This window comes from Ursus maritimus, unplaced genomic scaffold (genome assembly GCF_017311325.1).
Source record: "Ursus maritimus isolate PB19 unplaced genomic scaffold, ASM1731132v1 scaffold_4, whole genome shotgun sequence".
Taxonomy (NCBI): Eukaryota; Metazoa; Chordata; class Mammalia; order Carnivora; family Ursidae; genus Ursus; species Ursus maritimus.
Genome location: NW_024426552.1, coordinates 21,800,938 through 21,817,889, shown reverse-complemented (window position 1 = coordinate 21,817,889; position 16,952 = coordinate 21,800,938). Strand labels below are relative to the sequence as shown.

General features: G+C 34.8%; 1 protein-coding gene across 1 annotated transcript in view; it reads left to right on the top strand.

The window, feature by feature from the left end:
* NCAM2 (neural cell adhesion molecule 2) overlaps window positions 1-16,952 on the top strand; it is a 210,242-nt gene that overhangs the window by 143,220 nt on the left and 50,070 nt on the right. Inside the window, exons 13-14 of the mRNA XM_040621667.1 lie at window positions 11,310-11,429; window positions 15,285-15,406. Of these exons, the coding sequence (XP_040477601.1) occupies window positions 11,310-11,429; window positions 15,285-15,406 (242 nt within the window). The remainder of the gene's footprint in view (window positions 1-11,309; window positions 11,430-15,284; window positions 15,407-16,952) is intronic.

Genomic DNA, 16,952 nt, shown 5'->3' with positions numbered 1-16,952 from the left:
TGGCTTTGAGTTTAGTCATTTCTTCTTTTTCTCGTTCTTTGAGTTGTAAAGTTCAGTTGTTGATTTGAGATATTTGTTTCTTAATGTAGGCATTTAGAGCTATGAATTCCTCCTGAGCCCTGCTTTTGCTGTCTCCCATTAATTTTTCATACATGGTGTTTTCATTTTTATTCATCTCTAAGTGTTTTCTAACTAACCTTGTGATTTCTTCTTTGACTCATTGGTTTATTTAAGTATGTAATGTTTAATTTTCACTATTTTTTGAATTTTTAAATTTCCCTCCTATTAATGATTTCTAACATCATACTGTCTGGTCAGAAAAGTTACTTTATATGACACCTATCTTTTAAAGTCTGTTGAGACTTAATTTGTGGCCTACCATATGGTCTGTCTTGGAAAATAGCCCATGTGCAGTTAAGAATAATCTAATTGGACAGTATTCTAAATTTAGTTGGTTTATCTTGTTGTTTAGGTCCCCTGTTTCTTTACTTATCTTCTGTCTGATTTATCTATCCATTATTGTGAGTGGAGTATTGAAGATTCCAATTATTGTTGAACTATTTCTCCCTTCATCTGTGTCCGTTTTTGCTTCACATGTATTTTGATGGTCTGTCAGTAACATGTATATGTTTATAATTGTTTTATCTTCTTGCTGTATTGAAACTTCTATTAATATATAATTTCCTTTTTGTCTCCTGTGACACTTTGTTATTTAAAGTCTATTTCCTCTGATATTAATAGAAGCAGCCCTGCTCTTTTCTGGTTATTATTTACATGGATAATCTTTTCCCATCCTTTAGCTTTCAATCTGTTTGTGTCTTTGGATCTAAGGTTAATCTCTTATAGATAGCATATAGTTGGATAATATGATTCTAGTCATTCTGCCAATCTCTGTCTTTTGATTGGAGAGTTTAGTCCATTTACATTAAAAGTAATTACCAGTAAGGGGGACTTCTGTCATTTTACTATTTGTTTTCTTTATGCCTTACAGCTTTGTTGTCCTTTTTTTCCCACATTACTGTCTTCTTTTGTATTTAGTCAGTTTTTTTGTGTGTGTGGTGAAATGTTTAAATTCCTGTCTCATTTATTTTTGTGTCTATCCTATAGCTATTTTCTTTGTGGTTACCATGGGGACTTCATTTAACATCCTAAAGTTATAACACTTTCATTTGAATTTGTACTAGCTTAGCTTCAGAAATACACAAAAACTCTGCTCTTTTGTAGCTTCATGCTCATCCTTTTTGGTTGTTGGTATCAAAAAATTGCGTCTTTATACATTGCATGCCTAAGAATACAAACCAATAATTCTTTTAAATGTGTTAATATCTTAAATGATGTAGAAAACAAAATTTGGAGTTACAAACTAAAGTTACGATAATACTAGCTTTTAGAATATTTTTTAAATATTCTAAAATAAAATAAAGTCATGTAGAAATGACGAGTGCAGTTGCAAATCATTGTTCCAGTAGTATCAGCTTTTGTAGTTGTCCATGTATTTGCTTTTATTGAGATCTCTATTTCTTCATGTGACTGTGAGGTATTGTCTAGTGTCCTTTTATTTTATACTGCAAGACTCCCTTGAGCCTAGAAATAACAAAGTAACCCAATTTTTGTTTATCCAGAATGTCTTAGTTTATCCCTCATTTTTGGCAAACACTTTTATCAACATAGCACAGTTTTCCCTGTTAGCACTTTGCATAAGCCATCCCTCTGCCTTTTGAGCTCCACAGTTTCTGATGAGAAATCTGAAGATAATGTTATTGAGGATGCCTTATATATAATGAGTTACTTCCCTCTTGCTGCTTTCAAGATTCTCTCTTGGTCTTCAGCCTTTGAAAATTTTATTGTAATGTATCTTGGTGTGGGCCTTTTTGAGTTCAGCTACCATGAAATTCATTGAACTTCTTGGATGTTTACATTCGTGGCTGAAATTTTCAGCTATTATTTCCTCAGATATTCTCTCTGTTTCTTTCTCACGCTCTTCTTGTTAGACTCCCACAGTATGATTGTGGCCACTTGATCATGTCACATTGGTCCCTTAGGCTCTCTTCGTTTTTCTTTCTGTTTCTTAGATTCAGGAATTTTCATTATCCTATCTTCAATTCTGCTCACTCAGATCTACCTGTGAAAACTTCGAATAAATTTTTCATTTTAGTTATTGTACTTTTAAGTTCCACAATTTCTTTTTGAAGTCTTTTTAGATTTTCCCTCTTTATTGTGGTCATCCATTGTTTTCTGTTGTTGTTTTGTTTGCTTGTTTGTTTTCTTTGTCCATATCTTCCTTTAGGTCTTTGATCATCTCACGATGGTTGTTCCAAAATCTTTTTCTAATATATCTACCATGAGATACTTTTCAGGGAAGGTTTCTGTTGATCAAAACTTTTTTCTTAAATGGGCTATGATTTCCTGTTTCTTTGCATGCCTTGTGATATTGGTGTTAAAAACTGGACATTTGAATTTAACAATATGATGATAACTCTAGGGGAAATTTGTTCTCCCCTTCCACAGCATTAACTCATTATTCTTTTTTTTTTTTAACTCTTGTTATTCTTATTTATTTATTTATTTATTTATTTATATTATTGTTGTTGTAGGCTCTGTCTGTGCCAAGGATCAGACTGTTACATAAACTTAAGATCTTCTTGGGGCATTAGTTCTTTAAATCCCTGGGAAGTCACTTTTGCAAGAGAAGGTGGGGCATGAAACAGTGAGGGGAGGTGCAACAATGGTTGCCCACCTCCTTGTCTGCATCTCTGTGATCAAATCTGCATCTAGTTTAAAAATACTCATTAAGGGGGGCGCCTGGGTGGCACAGCGGTTAGGTGTCTGCCTTCAGCTCAGGGCGTGATTCTGGCGTTGTGGGATCGAGCCCCACATCAGGCTCTTCCACTATGAGCCTGCTTCTTCCTCTCCCACTCCCCCTGCTTGTGTTCCCTCTCTTGCTGGTTGTCTCTATCTCTGTCGAATAAATAAATTAAAAAAAATTTTTTTTAATAAATAAATAAATAAATAAATAAAAATAGCTGTATAGAAATATATTTTCATAAAATATTCAAAATATTTACAGATAATTTTTTTGTCACAAGTTGTTTAGGGATATGATATCTGTAAAATATGAGTGGCAAACATTCATATTAATTTACTTGAAACAAAGTTTGATGGAAAATGAAATACATATATATTAAACAAGATAAAGAAAGGAACATACATAATCCAAAATGTCTAGATAAAGTAGAATGTTTCTGTGTTCTGAAATTCATTGAAAAATATCAAGCAACTGATTAGAATTGATGAAGATGATGAAAAACTACAGAAAAGTATGGCTTTTTTAGGTGAAATTTTAGGTACCATTGTGACTTTAAAAAATAGTATATAATTTCTTTGAAAATAGAGAAAGAAAACTTTTTAAAAAGAAACTGGGGGCGGGGGGGGGGGAACTGCCCAGTTGCACTTGGTTCTGAATCTTACATTCTAAGGGAATCTCTAAGCTGTCTGTACAATTTGGTGTGTTGTAATAATAGAGAACATAAATAATAGAGCAAAACCAGTTGCATTCCTCATTATTTAGAAAAATGGCTAGGAATATATGGGTTGGAGTGGGATAGGTGCAATAATCTGTTTGATTTGGTTTAAAAATAAATAAGACAGAAAAAAATTGGCCAAAATGCACAACAAGCAGAATCAGCTGGGAAATGCCTCTCTGGTGCAGTGAGAAGGCTCAGAATCCGAACTCAGTGATCAGATAGTCTGATCTGACTTCGCCCTGAATCTCTCATCCTTGCATTTCTCCTCTTATTATAACGTGCTCCTGTGAACTAAAGGAAAAAATCACTGAGTTGTATTTATCTTACGGTGCTGGGAATTTATGAAGATCATCAGCATGCATTTACATTGTTCTTTCTGATGACAATCCAGAAACACATAAGTTAAGTAGAATATTCTAAGAGATTGTCTTCTCTAATAGCTTAAATTAAATCTTAAAAGGCATATACAGTATCACCATTTTTGTTAGTTTATCATTTTTAGTTTTATATGTAATTAGTGTCTTTGGGAAGAGAATACATTTTCCTACATTTAGGTTTATGAGGATTTTTTTTTTTTAATTCCTTTTTTACAAAGGGGTTTCTGTACTCTGGTTTTACAGTCCAGGATACAGCTGTGGGAAGATGCAAGGCTTTAACCCTAAGACAGAATCTTGTTTGAATCTAAGCTTTACTACTTAGTGGCTGGTTGATCTTTCTGAGCTGCCATTTATTTATTTATGAAATGTAGAACGCAACCAAACTGTACTAGTCTAAGTGTGAAATGAAATACCATCAAATGGGATTTGAATAATGGATTTTTTTTTCGCACTAGCCAGAAGTTTTTCTTGGAGAAATAAAACGTGCTTTCAGTGTTCAGCAATACCAGAGAGGGTCCGTAAGTGATAAGGGATACCAGCTTTAGACTGAGCAGTGTGCACTTTGGGTCAGCTTCTTTTAAAGGGATGGTTTTTTTTGGCATATTTTTAAAAATATCAATTCAAAAACTCTTTACTGAATTCTTATCTCGCATTCAAAATGGGTAGGTTCTGTGAGGGGTGGAGACTCTCTCCTTCTCCCTCACTCCCTCTCTCCCTCCCTCTCTCTCTCCCTCTCTCCCTCCCTTTCTCTCTCTCTCTCTCTCTCTCTCTGTCTCTCTGCGTGTGTGTGTGTATGCGTGTGTGTGGGTGTGCATGTGTCCTGCTCACCAGATTCTTATAATAAAAACTTCCATCAATAAAACAGCCAAATACAAAAGTAGGGAGCATAATCAGTAACTGAGAAAAATATGTATGTTATTAAGAGGTTATATTTAAGCCTTAAAAAAGGCTTAAAGTTTCTATAGGCACGGTGGGGGGGGGGGTATTTAATTACAAAAGCTTAACTTATGCTCACAACCCCCGCCAAAAAAACAAAACAAAAAGCTACAGCAACAAAAAGCTTGTAGCATTAAAAGTTTTGTGGCACAGACATTTTCAGAAATTAGTCTGTTCATAAGTGGAAAATAATACTCTGATTACTTTTAATCATCAAGAGATTTCATGAGTATTTTACGAAAACCTATTGTTTTTTACTATAGACGGAGATGTTTGGTAATTAGAGATCCATCCTATTTTATGTACTAAGTGGATCCTGGAAACAAGTATCATTTGAACTTTTCTTGGATGAATAATTTTTATATGCTATGAAATATAGTTGAAGTGAAAAAAGTGTGAATTGTTTGTGAAAAAATATTCTTTGATGAAACTGTCCTGTTTTTAAATCAAGGTTTTTATGTAGAGTATACTTCAAAGGGAAGCCGTTTGATTTCAAGAGACAGTATGTACTTCTTGTGTAAAATCTCACGTCAGTTAAAACTCACTTGTTAAATCATTTATTTTATGCAGTTTATACTCATAATGAGAAAGAACATAAAAGCAGTACAATAAAGAAAAAATTGCGATTTCAAAAATGATGAGCTGTGGTCTTAAAATAGTGCCATGAACATACTGTTTTGAGTAAAAGCCCCACACAAAACATGTAATTGTTTAGTTTTTTCTGATTTTATCAACACATATCAATATAAATTATGTATTATATAGAATCAATTCATACATGTTATATATCTTAAAGTATTTATATCCATGCAAGTTATATATATGATTCATAGAAGTTTTTAGGCACTTTTGAAAAGATGAGATTATATCCTTTCGCAACTAATGGAATCTTGAAACACAATATGATTTGTACAAAAATGCACACTTTACTTTTAAAAGGAAATGAAAATCTAGCTGAACTGAGATGATTACTTACATAAACTTCTTAAAATTTAAAGACATTGCACTGGAATAATCCCTCAAATCATTCGTATGTACATAGGGAATAACTGGAGTGAAAGTACTAGAAAACATTCTATGTAATGGATAGAATACACTTTTACTTAAACCTGTTGCAAACTCCTACAGAAGACAGTCTGATAATTCTTTCAAAAAAAACAAAAACAAAACAAAACCAAAAATGCCTGGGTGGCTCAGTCAGTTAAGCATCTGACTTCAGCTCAGGTCATGATCCCAGGGTCCTGGGATCGAGTCCCACACCCAGGTCCTTGCTCATCAGGGAGCCTGCTTCTTCCTTTCCCTGCCACTTCGTCCTTTCCCCTCCTTGTGCACACGCTCTCTCTCTAATAAATAAATAAATAATTAATAATAAATAAATAAATAAAATCTCTAAGAAAAAAAAGAAAGAAAAGGGTTTTTTGGGGCTTATTTTCATTGTTTAGAGAAGAAAAGTTGAATCTTAGGTGACAACCTTCAAGGCATTTTATTCTATTTTCAGATCTGTCTGAGGAGATTAGCAGCAAGTATCATTTTGAGTGATGAGTCCCATCCCAGCTAAGCTTTGTGATTTCTCATAGCTAGCTGCCATGTCTCAGGGTTCCTGGCTGCCTGAATAAGTGGCATTTCAGTGGGGGATACAGCATTTCTACATCCAGGGAGTCCTTACCTGCTTACACCGACTGGCTGGAAAACCCCATGGAGGGGCCTCAGGTTTAAGGGAGCCAAAAGAGCCTGGCTAAATTTAATCTCACTCTAGAACTTCGCTCAGCCTAATTAGTTTGTAAATATGTAATTTATTTTGCTCCAAGGGTCATAAATATTCTGTGGCCTTTGCTTCTCTTGACAGCTAAAGGGATGGGTTTTACAATACATCATCTGAACAAACAAAAACCCACTTTATTAACTCCCTTTAATGAAGTCTGATTCCCTTCTAAAAGGAAAAGTGAAACTTCAGATTTTTCTCTCTAGCAATATGGTTTCCATACTTGCAAAAATAACGTAAAAAAGTTTCTGTTTTCCTTCATCTGCCAGTTTCAATGTCATTGTTTTTATGCATTTCAATATTCGCTGTACTTCTGCATTGATAGCCAGGTGACAAAATGGTCATTTATGAAATTCGATTATATTTAAATCAGGCAGAAACATTAAATGAATGAAGAAAACCAGAGTCTTTGTGAAATCTATACCTGTTGCCACGTCACAGAAAAATTCATGGTGGTTTATAATTTTCAGAAGAATTGCATTATGATTTCCAAATCATGCTAACGGAACATAACTCTAAAATAATTTCTGCCATTGGTCCTTAGAGAACTTGAGGTGGTTTGTTATCCAGATCTACTTTCACCTACTTTTTGAGTTTGAATTTCTAACAACTTATAGGGAAAGAACCCATCCCACACCTCCGTTTGTGGTTTTTTTCTATTGTATGGGCACATTTGGGGAAAGAAAGTCTTCCATTAACTAACTTCATAATTTGAGGTATGAGTCTATTCTAGAGTTCACAGCCTTTCGTTTTTCAAGTGGTAGTTTGCTTTCAAACTCTACCTTGGGTATTCAAAAACCCTGTGTTGGTAATATGCCAGGAAATTGGGGATGATTTAATGTATGTATCCTCTCATTTAAGAAAGGGAAGTCAAATTACAGGTCCGGGCTTTGCCTCCCCTGAATCTTTTCCTTTCCCTCTCTTTAAATTGGTCCCAATTTATGGAGCTCTTTCTATTTCACACAATAATCTTTATGTTCACACAACGTTAATAAGCCTCATAATAAGGGTTATTGTAGCAAAACGCTTACAGTCAGAACTCAAAAACACACTGACTTCTTGTGTATAAACTTTGTAAAACTTGCTTCAATAGATTTACTTCCAAGTCCCTCCCCTATAATTTGAAGGCCCTCCATGAGGCCCCCTCATCCACTTTACCTTTGAGTGTTTAGCCCAGCGCTGTAATAGGAGTTCAGCCACCATTTAACCTTTTTGCTCTTCTCCTCCGCAAACTGTGCTGCTGTGAAACTCAGTCAGCAGAGGGGAGAGTCTTGAGAACAGAAGAATATGAGGATGCTTGGGGAAACTTGATTCTGAATTGATTATAATGCAATTAAAGAAATGAGTTTCCCCTTGGCAGAGATAGAGATAGAGGGACAACTCAACGCTCCTCACAAGCCCTGTGAAATGGGAGAAGAGGAAGAATGCGGACAGTTTAAGCCAGAAAGGGCTTTTACTAGAAACATTCAGATAATCCCAGTAAAATGTGGAAGGCTTTTTTAGGGGTAGGAGGGGGTTGTTTTAATTGTTTAATCTGATAACCTCAATTCTCCTTCATTCGTTATGCTCTGATCCTTTGCTATCTCTATTATCCATTTTTAACCTAAAAAGATGAACCATCTGATCTCCACGCTTTTGATTTACAGATAATTTTATTTACAATTAAAATTGTGTGATTTGAATTCTACTGATTTTCTTGCTGAGTTGTATGAAGGCAAACAAATGAATAGAAACATTACCAATTGTTCTCACCTACACGGCTGAGTTACAGCGTATCAATGATCTTAAAATGATGGTAGCCGTTGCAACTTTACATCATAGAAATATGGAAAGGCCTAGCACGTAGCAAAGTTGTCTGCAGCAGGAAAGGCATTCTCTAGCAATCTCTCCCATCTCTAGCAATCTCTCCCCAAATATCTGTGCAAGTGTTAATATTTATAAATAAATATCTAAATACAGAGTATTTTGCCATTAAACAGAGTTGAAGATGAACAACTTTTGGACTGTCTATCTCAGTCTCCATATAATATCCCCATTTGCATAGATCATTGATGCATGGTGGTGATTATTTCACAGAGCACAAATTATTTTATCTATACCTTCTTTCAGTTTATTTTCTACTTCTGTTTCTATGACATTTAATAAAAGTGTCTTCATTGATCTGTTGGGAGACTCACTCAGCCCTCAGATGTGGTAGGATGTCAGTCAGTGGTCTAATCAAGCTCAGAACCAAATGCCTTCCTTTATGATTTTAAAGCATGCATCAAGACAGTGTCTACTTGCAAAGGTTTTTGTAATCAGACTAATACCTGCATGAGTCTTATATGTCCCCGTGCTACATCAGGTCATCCTCCATTAGGGTAAAGGAAAGGGCAGTCAAACACCAACTGCTTCATGAGATCACCTTCAACATTGACTGGTCCGTGACAATATTGACTGTCCAAAGACTTAAGCATTTTTGTTACAAGCCCGAAGAATAAACATGCTTTTATAAAGCTTTAAAATCTCTGCAGAACAGTAAGCCTAGTTCACATGGGCTTTAAATTTGTTGTATTTATTGACTGGCAAAATTGATAATATACTGTTACTTTTAAACTCTTGAATTCCTTGTTGTACTGGTCTTGAACAGAAACTTCCTTTCAAGGACGGTAGGATTTCAACTTCTCAGCATTTAGCTTCCTAGCTTTTCATTTGATTCTGTCTTCATGGAATCTGCATGATCTAATGCACTAAACTCTCAATTGTAGCTCTTTATTTTTCTTGGACTGATATTATATACACATTGATTCCAGGTCACCAACCAACTGGACTTGGGTTTCCTGAAAAAGCTTACAGTTTGCTAGCTTATCAGCAGTACTTGGGTTAAGCCTTCGTATTCCCATTTATCCTTGTAGCCTCTAATCAGTAGGATATCCCTGCCCATCAGTCTTTCCTACACGGCCTCCCTTAACTTTGACACCAAGTATTATAATCTGAGGCCTTGACAAGGCAATGTACTCTCAAAACAAGGTCAGTTTTCTTACGAGGAAGAGAAACTGAAAAATACAAATGTCAATTTTGCCAACTGGAAAGATATCCTTTCTGCTGGTTTTGGAACATCTGTACTGTATTAAATAAAGTCTGGTTGATATCTGGGATCTTATTTTGCCATTAATAATTATCTGATATATATGACAAAATATATCAGATACATGTAAACTATATATGTAATTTTTATATATTTTAAATTCTGCATTTTAGACAAAGAAAACATCTTTACCATGAATTCAGCAACTTTTTTCTTTTCTGTAGCTGAGTAAGTAATTCAATGATTTTAAACAATTGTAATAAAAAAGCTAAAGAGATGTCATGATAATGAATATTAGGGGAAGTATGAAACAAAAGGAAGTATCAAAACAAATTCATTAAGTATATTCATACAATGTGGAATGAAAAATGTTATCTAAAGAATCTATATTATAATGTAATTAGTTTTCAGAAATATGTTAATAAATCATATTGTAATTTTATTGAATGTATACCATTTTCAGTCATGGTTCATATGAAACAACATCTCTACAAATATGATCCTGGTTACCTATGATTAATGATTGATTATATCTTGTGTTATGAATTGATCATTTTACTTGGAGTTATTATATAAGCCAGACATAATTTCTTTTTGATTGTTTATTAAGACTTTACCACTTCCACTAGTAAATTTTTGCACTATTTAGCAAAAGCAGTAAGGCTGAAGGCATCTATGGAACTTTGTTGACTTCCTCAGAGGAATTTGTAAAGATATGATATTTTAAAGCTACCATTGTACCCAAAATTCTTTGGCAAATTGAAGAGGTTGGCATGACCCAGGAGATATTTCTAATAACCTTCACATCCCTGAGCTTTTTCAGATTCTCTCTTCTTAGTGTCATGTTGAATCCAGGTCTGATAAAGTATAGAATCAAGAAGAAATTCAGAGAGAAAATACAGGAGGTGACAACCTTCAAACCAGCATTAAAAATAATTTGATTTGATTTGAGATTATCAAATAAATGATCTACTTTGGTTGTAGTTGGCTTTCTGACACTTTTCTGACATGAGTGAAACACCTTATACCTGAGGCCAGAGTTCTGTATATTGAATTCCATATCTCCATGAAGTTCCGTAGATATAATGAATTTGTTTTTTATTTCTTTTAAGATTTTATTTATTTATTTGAGATAGAGCCTGAGTGAGAGAGAGAGAGAGCACAAGCAAGGAGAGAAGCAGGCAGAGGGAGAAGCAGGCTCTCCAGTGAGCAGGGAGTCTGACTCAGGGCTCTTTCCCAGGACTCTGGGATCATGACCTGAGCCGAAGGCAGATGCTTAACCAACTGAGCCACTCAGGTGCCCCAATAATGGATTTAAAGTAGACAAAATATTTGGATTGCATACAGTAAGGATTTTTTTTAGCTCATTCTTATTTCTTGAATATACTGTGAATGTAACTTTCATAAAAGAAGCTATTAATTTTCTTCTTTGAAGTTAACTGCATGGAATCAGAAGGCTAAAATAGAGGTGAAGAAGGGCAGTGTTCACAAATCATTCTCTTCTTACATATTTTCTATTTTTTCGGGTATTTTCTGGAAAGATTTACAGTGAAATTATTCCCTCAGCTTTGTAATAGGTTGGTTTGTTTACTTATTAAAATATATTAACCATAGACATATATGTGCTTTTTTTCATCTTCTAGCAATGGTTGTTTTGAGCAACCTGGAACCAAATACAACTTATGAAATCAGGGTTGCAGCAGTAAACGGAAAAGGGCAAGGAGACTACAGTAAAATAGAAATCTTCCAGACGTTACCAGTCCGTAAGTAATCATCTCTGTTTTGCTCTCTTCACTTGCAAAGTTAAGGGATCTTAAAATGCAGGGAGGTGTTTCAACACTTTGGGGAAGTGAATTACGTCTTTGTTGAAGTGGTTTCTGAAAATGGTGGCATCTAAGTTTTATAAAAATAACTTCGCTCTGGAACGAGGCAAAAAAGAAAAGGTGCACTACAGTAAATACAGTAAAACTGCCTTCAGGAAATTGTCCTCATCAGGAAGGTGTCCTGATTAATTGGATTATAGTCTGTGAGAAAGTAAAACCAGTGACTATGTCACATGTCCACTATTCCATTCTTTTGATGAGACATGACTATTGCCTTTATCCCATAAATTCTGTAGGCCCTAGGTGTGAGAAAAAGGCCCCACTGAATTAATCCATTTTCATGGGGACTGCGGAAGATTACCGGTTATAGCCTTGTCCCTGCTACTGTCCTCTTTCGGGTTGTTGTAAGGCAGTCAAATTATATAAAGTGAAGACAGATTTGAAAAGACTTCCATTTCCTTTATGTTGAATAAATTATTTGACAATGTGAGAAATTTGACTGTGACCCAACAAGTGCTGTTACAAAGTCTGTGTATCACCCTGCTTGTTACAGACACCTAATACCACAAATTGGCCACAATCAATAACCTTACCCTAATTTGTGACCAACTCTTGGTTCTCATAAAATCTGTCAGATGTCCCCTTTTCTCCGTTTCTGTTGCCTATGTCTTTTTCACTCCCATCTGTTTTCTCTCCAGGACAACTGCTGGTACATCTTGACTCCCAGCCATACTTTCAGACTAAAATAATTCTAGAGTGACTTTACACAAATTTAAGCAGATCTGTCCCTTCTCTACCTCTAATCCTCAATGCCAGCCTTCCCCTCCTGTCCACACATCTTTTGTCCACACACACATTTGCCTGCCTGCCCTCCTTGGACCTCCTTCCTCAGTCGCCACGGTGCTCTCAGCATCAGTAGGTGGAACTCAAGTTTGGTCAGACTGTGTCCCGTTTCCGAAGTACTGTGCATTCTGTCTTGATTCCGCTCTCCAGGTCACTGCACGTCAGCCCCCGAAGAGGGCAAGACCAGTAAGACCTTGGCTAACCACTCCAACGTTTTATCGTCCTTCAATTAGGCACAATTGACTTCCTTCATTTGTAGAACACCATCCTCGGTGCTTCGAACATAAAACTCCTCTTTCACTCTTTTTTCATCTTTGCTTTTTAAATTACAATGTTTCTAATCTCTTCGTGTACTGCTGTTCGCTTGCAGACCTCGGTCCTACACATCGAGACTCTAAGGGCTGGGTCTTAGTTTTTTGTTTTGTCTTGTTTTTTGTGTCTTAGTGTTTTTTTGTTTTTTGGGTTTTTGTTTTTGTTTTTTAAATAAAAAATATGTATTTTAGCTACTTTGCAAGATTTTTTTAAAGATTTATTTACTTATTTATTTGAGAGAGAGAGAGTGTGTGAGTGGGGGAAGGAGCAGAAGGAGAGGGAAAGGGGAAGCAGACTCTGGGCTGAGCACAGTGTCCCATGGCAGGGCTCAATCCCATGACCTTGAGATCATGACCTTGAGCCAAAACCAGGAGTCAGACGCTTAACCACCTGCACCACCCAGGCACCCCGTAGCTCTTCTCAAGACTTTTTTTGAGGTTCAAATGAGAGAATATATGTAAAGTACTTAATATGTCATAACTATCCACTATTCTTGATTATTACTTATATTATTACTTTGGCATAAAAATTCCATTGTAACTACTAATAGAAACCATTATTTTAATCAATTCCTTTTTGATAGAATTTACATTTGTTCTGAACTTTATTTTCTTTTCAAAGGAGGTAACAATTGTAATGAAATCACAAATTTAGTATATTGTAAAGGTTAAATGTAGACATAAATATTTTAAATTTATATGTTAAAACATTTGTAATTGAAAATATAGTTCCTGCCATATAACCATTATCTCAAAATGTTATTATCAAAATAATGATTACAATATTATTAAATGAATTCATACTGTATAACATGTACATTCTAAAATTTAATTTAGAAATTATATTAAAATACCTGAGTATAAAATCCATTTTATAATATTTAGATTGTCCCACAATCTCTTATTAAGTCTTTTTAAGAAATTATTGTACTGATTTTTACAGACATTTTAATTCATTTATTGAAAATATGTTATATTGAATACGGATCATGTCATATCATAATATCTGCACACTAATTTAATTAATTTTAATGAAGAATCACTCCAAAATACCTCTATTTACTTTATTTCTATAGGGCTGTAATATACAAGGCTATTTTATTATATACTTGCATGTCACCACACCCCATTGGCATATTTCTTTAACGATATGCCTTTTCTCAAATAAACTACTCACTTCATATGGTTATAAACACGATATTAAAAAAAGATAACCTGCTGAGAAAAAAACAAAAACAAAACCAAAAACAGATTCTCCAAGTTTGGAGTCATAAAATCCTCTTCCCTCAATTCTGCTTAGTTTGTCCTGACATTCCTCTAAGTAGACCCATACTGCAGGTTTCTGGAACCTTGCAAACTAAAGCACGTTTCCTGAAAGTTCCTTAGTATTACTATATTCCTATCTATAGGGAATTGGAGGAAAAACGGTACAGGATGCCAGTGCATGTCGAAGGACATCACATGAGTGACACACAGCAAGAAGTTCCCATTCCAAGTTGCCAAGCAGAGATGGCGTCCTTCACATAGAAAACTCTTACACTTCACTAGATCCCTGTTCATATTAAACATATAAGCATCTTTGTTATAAGACCACCTCGATGGGAAGAATAACATCAAAGGCAAGTATGTTCATGAAGTCAGAAGAAAAAAATATATATTGGAACATATGTCTATCGTTTAGATACTACAAAATGTATGTATTCAAATCTGCATCTAGTTTAAAAATACTCATTAAGGGGGGCGCCTGGGTGGCACAGCGGTTAGGTGTCTGCCTTCAGCTCAGGGCGTGATTCTGGCGTTGTGGGATCGAGCCCCACATCAGGCTCTTCTGCTAGGAGCCTGGTTCTTCCTCTCCCACTCCCCCTGCTTGTGTTCCCTCTCTCGCTGGCTGTCTCTATCTCTGTCGAATAAATAAATAAATAAAATCTTAAAAAAAAAAAAATACTCATTAAGGGGCACCTGGGTGGTTCAGTCGGTTAAGCGTCCAACTCTTGGTTTTTGGCTCAGGTCATGATCTCAGGGTCATGAGATCGAGCCCCACCTCAGGCTGTGCTCAGTGTGGAGTCTGCTTGAGATTCTGTTTCCATCTCCCTCTGCCCCTCCTTCATCTCAAGCTCACACGCTTTCTCTCTCTCTCTCTCTCAAAATAAATAAAATCTTTAAGAAAAACCCATTAAAGCAGACATATAATTGCTAAACAATTATCTTTCCTGGTAAGTATACATTCCATATAGTTTGATAACAATATGTTTATATTAATACATATATACAAAATGTTTACAAAAATTTACATTAATAAATAGGATTGCACACTATTAACATGAGAGAAAGTTTACACTTGTATAATGCAATACTATTCTCAGAACATTTGCTCATCAATATAAATAATATTTTGGCTTTCAGGTGTCACAATTTTGTCATGACACTTCTATATTCATGTAGATATATGAAGGTTGCTGTTTCTTGGATGGGGAGAAAGGATCAGAGGTTTTATCACAACAAAAGGCAAAGGGAAAATGGTAAATTCAGGATCACATCGTGTTTTTTTTTTTTTATATGACAGTGTTCTCTTTATTAAATGCAGTTTCTCCAGGTGTCTGAGGTGTGTGTAAAAATCACAAATATTGTATTGCTTATTTAGGTGAACCAAGTCCTCCGTCCATACATGGGCAGCCAAGCAGTGGGAAGAGCTTTAAACTCAGTATCACCAAGCAGGATGACGGAGGGGCCCCTATTTTGGAATACATTGTTAAGTATAGAAGTGTAAGTACCTTTTTATTATCATTTTGTACAGTGTTTTCAAACTGCATTAAATATGCATTGAATTCATAGACATATTAGGCATAAATGTATATTAAGTAACAATGAAAATCAGTTCTCATAGAAATTCAACTAATTGTCCATTGCTGAAATTCATCATTATAAACTGTGAAATACTTGCCTTGTGTGTGTGTGTATAAAATCTAAGCATTGATCATCAAAATAATGCCATGATTCATCTTGTGGTTTCTAAACTTAACATTTCAGAAATGAAATAACATTTTCGTTGTTTTTCTGACAAGTTTAACAGGATGTTTTCACCTTCCATTCTGCTTAATATTAGTAATTTCAAGCTAAGCTCCTTTTCTCAATTTTAGTTATTGTATTGTAGGTTGTTATTGTATCAAAAATATTTTATTTTTATGAATTATTAAATTATTAATACCTTAAATTTATAAGCCTTTTGATATGAGTTGATATTGATATTTAATCATTTAATTAAAAAAACAAATTACTCTAATCAACATTTAACAAAGAATGGCCACATTAAACTTGTGAAGAAGGATTAGTTTTTTTTTCAAGTTTAATTAGCACTAGCTAATATGGGATTTGGGACAGCTAAGAGCTGCCTTGGGACTTACACGTGTAGGGGGTGAAGGACCAGAGTGATGAAGAAAGTGACATGGCAGACTTTGCCTTCGGCTGAAAATTAGATCCAAGGCCACTAAAAGTGGCTTCTCTTGACATTGCCATAAGTGACATTGAGTGTTTGTGTCTCTTGTGGAATATGTTAAAAGTGAAACACAATTTTAAATTAAATTTTGTAAAATTTATTTATTAACATTTATGATTATCCCTATAATACTGTGTCAATTTTATGTTTATGTTTACTGGACACTTAGTAATACTTTCCCAGTTTATTATATTTTAGCAAATAATGTTTTAAATAATTGCTCCTTAATAATATATAAATGAATTTCAACTGTTTTCCCACAAATTCATAATTTTCTAAATTATAGTATTATTTTTTTAATTCAAACATCTAAGTTTTAAGGTTTGTAAGAAAAGGAGTCTAATTTTTTTTTTAGGAGTTTAATTTTTGAATAGCATACTTAAATAATTAATTTTAGACATCAGTCTTTCAATTTAAAATTAATATTCCCTTTCTAAGACCCCTCTTTGTTGTAGGTTTCATTCTGAGAATGATGAGCAGCTGCAGGTGTTTTATGGCTAATTGTCTATGAAAGTTTCCTGCCTCTACCCCAAAATGGCCCTGAATGGCTCACTGGTCTTTCTGTGAATTTGATGGTTTCATGCTACTCAAGCCAGGTTTCATGGCCATTCTTATTTGACCATCTGGAAACTCTTTGGAAGGGAAAGAGCCTCTAAGGGTCATAGGCCTGAACAGAATCATGAATTGGACTGGGAGAATAGACTTCAATGCAGATTTTGGCCTACAATTAGACAGAATTTATGGCACAAAATACAGGTGGATGATAAGAATTTGTAGGCAACCCCAGTAAAATCCCATAGTGAATACTGAGATATA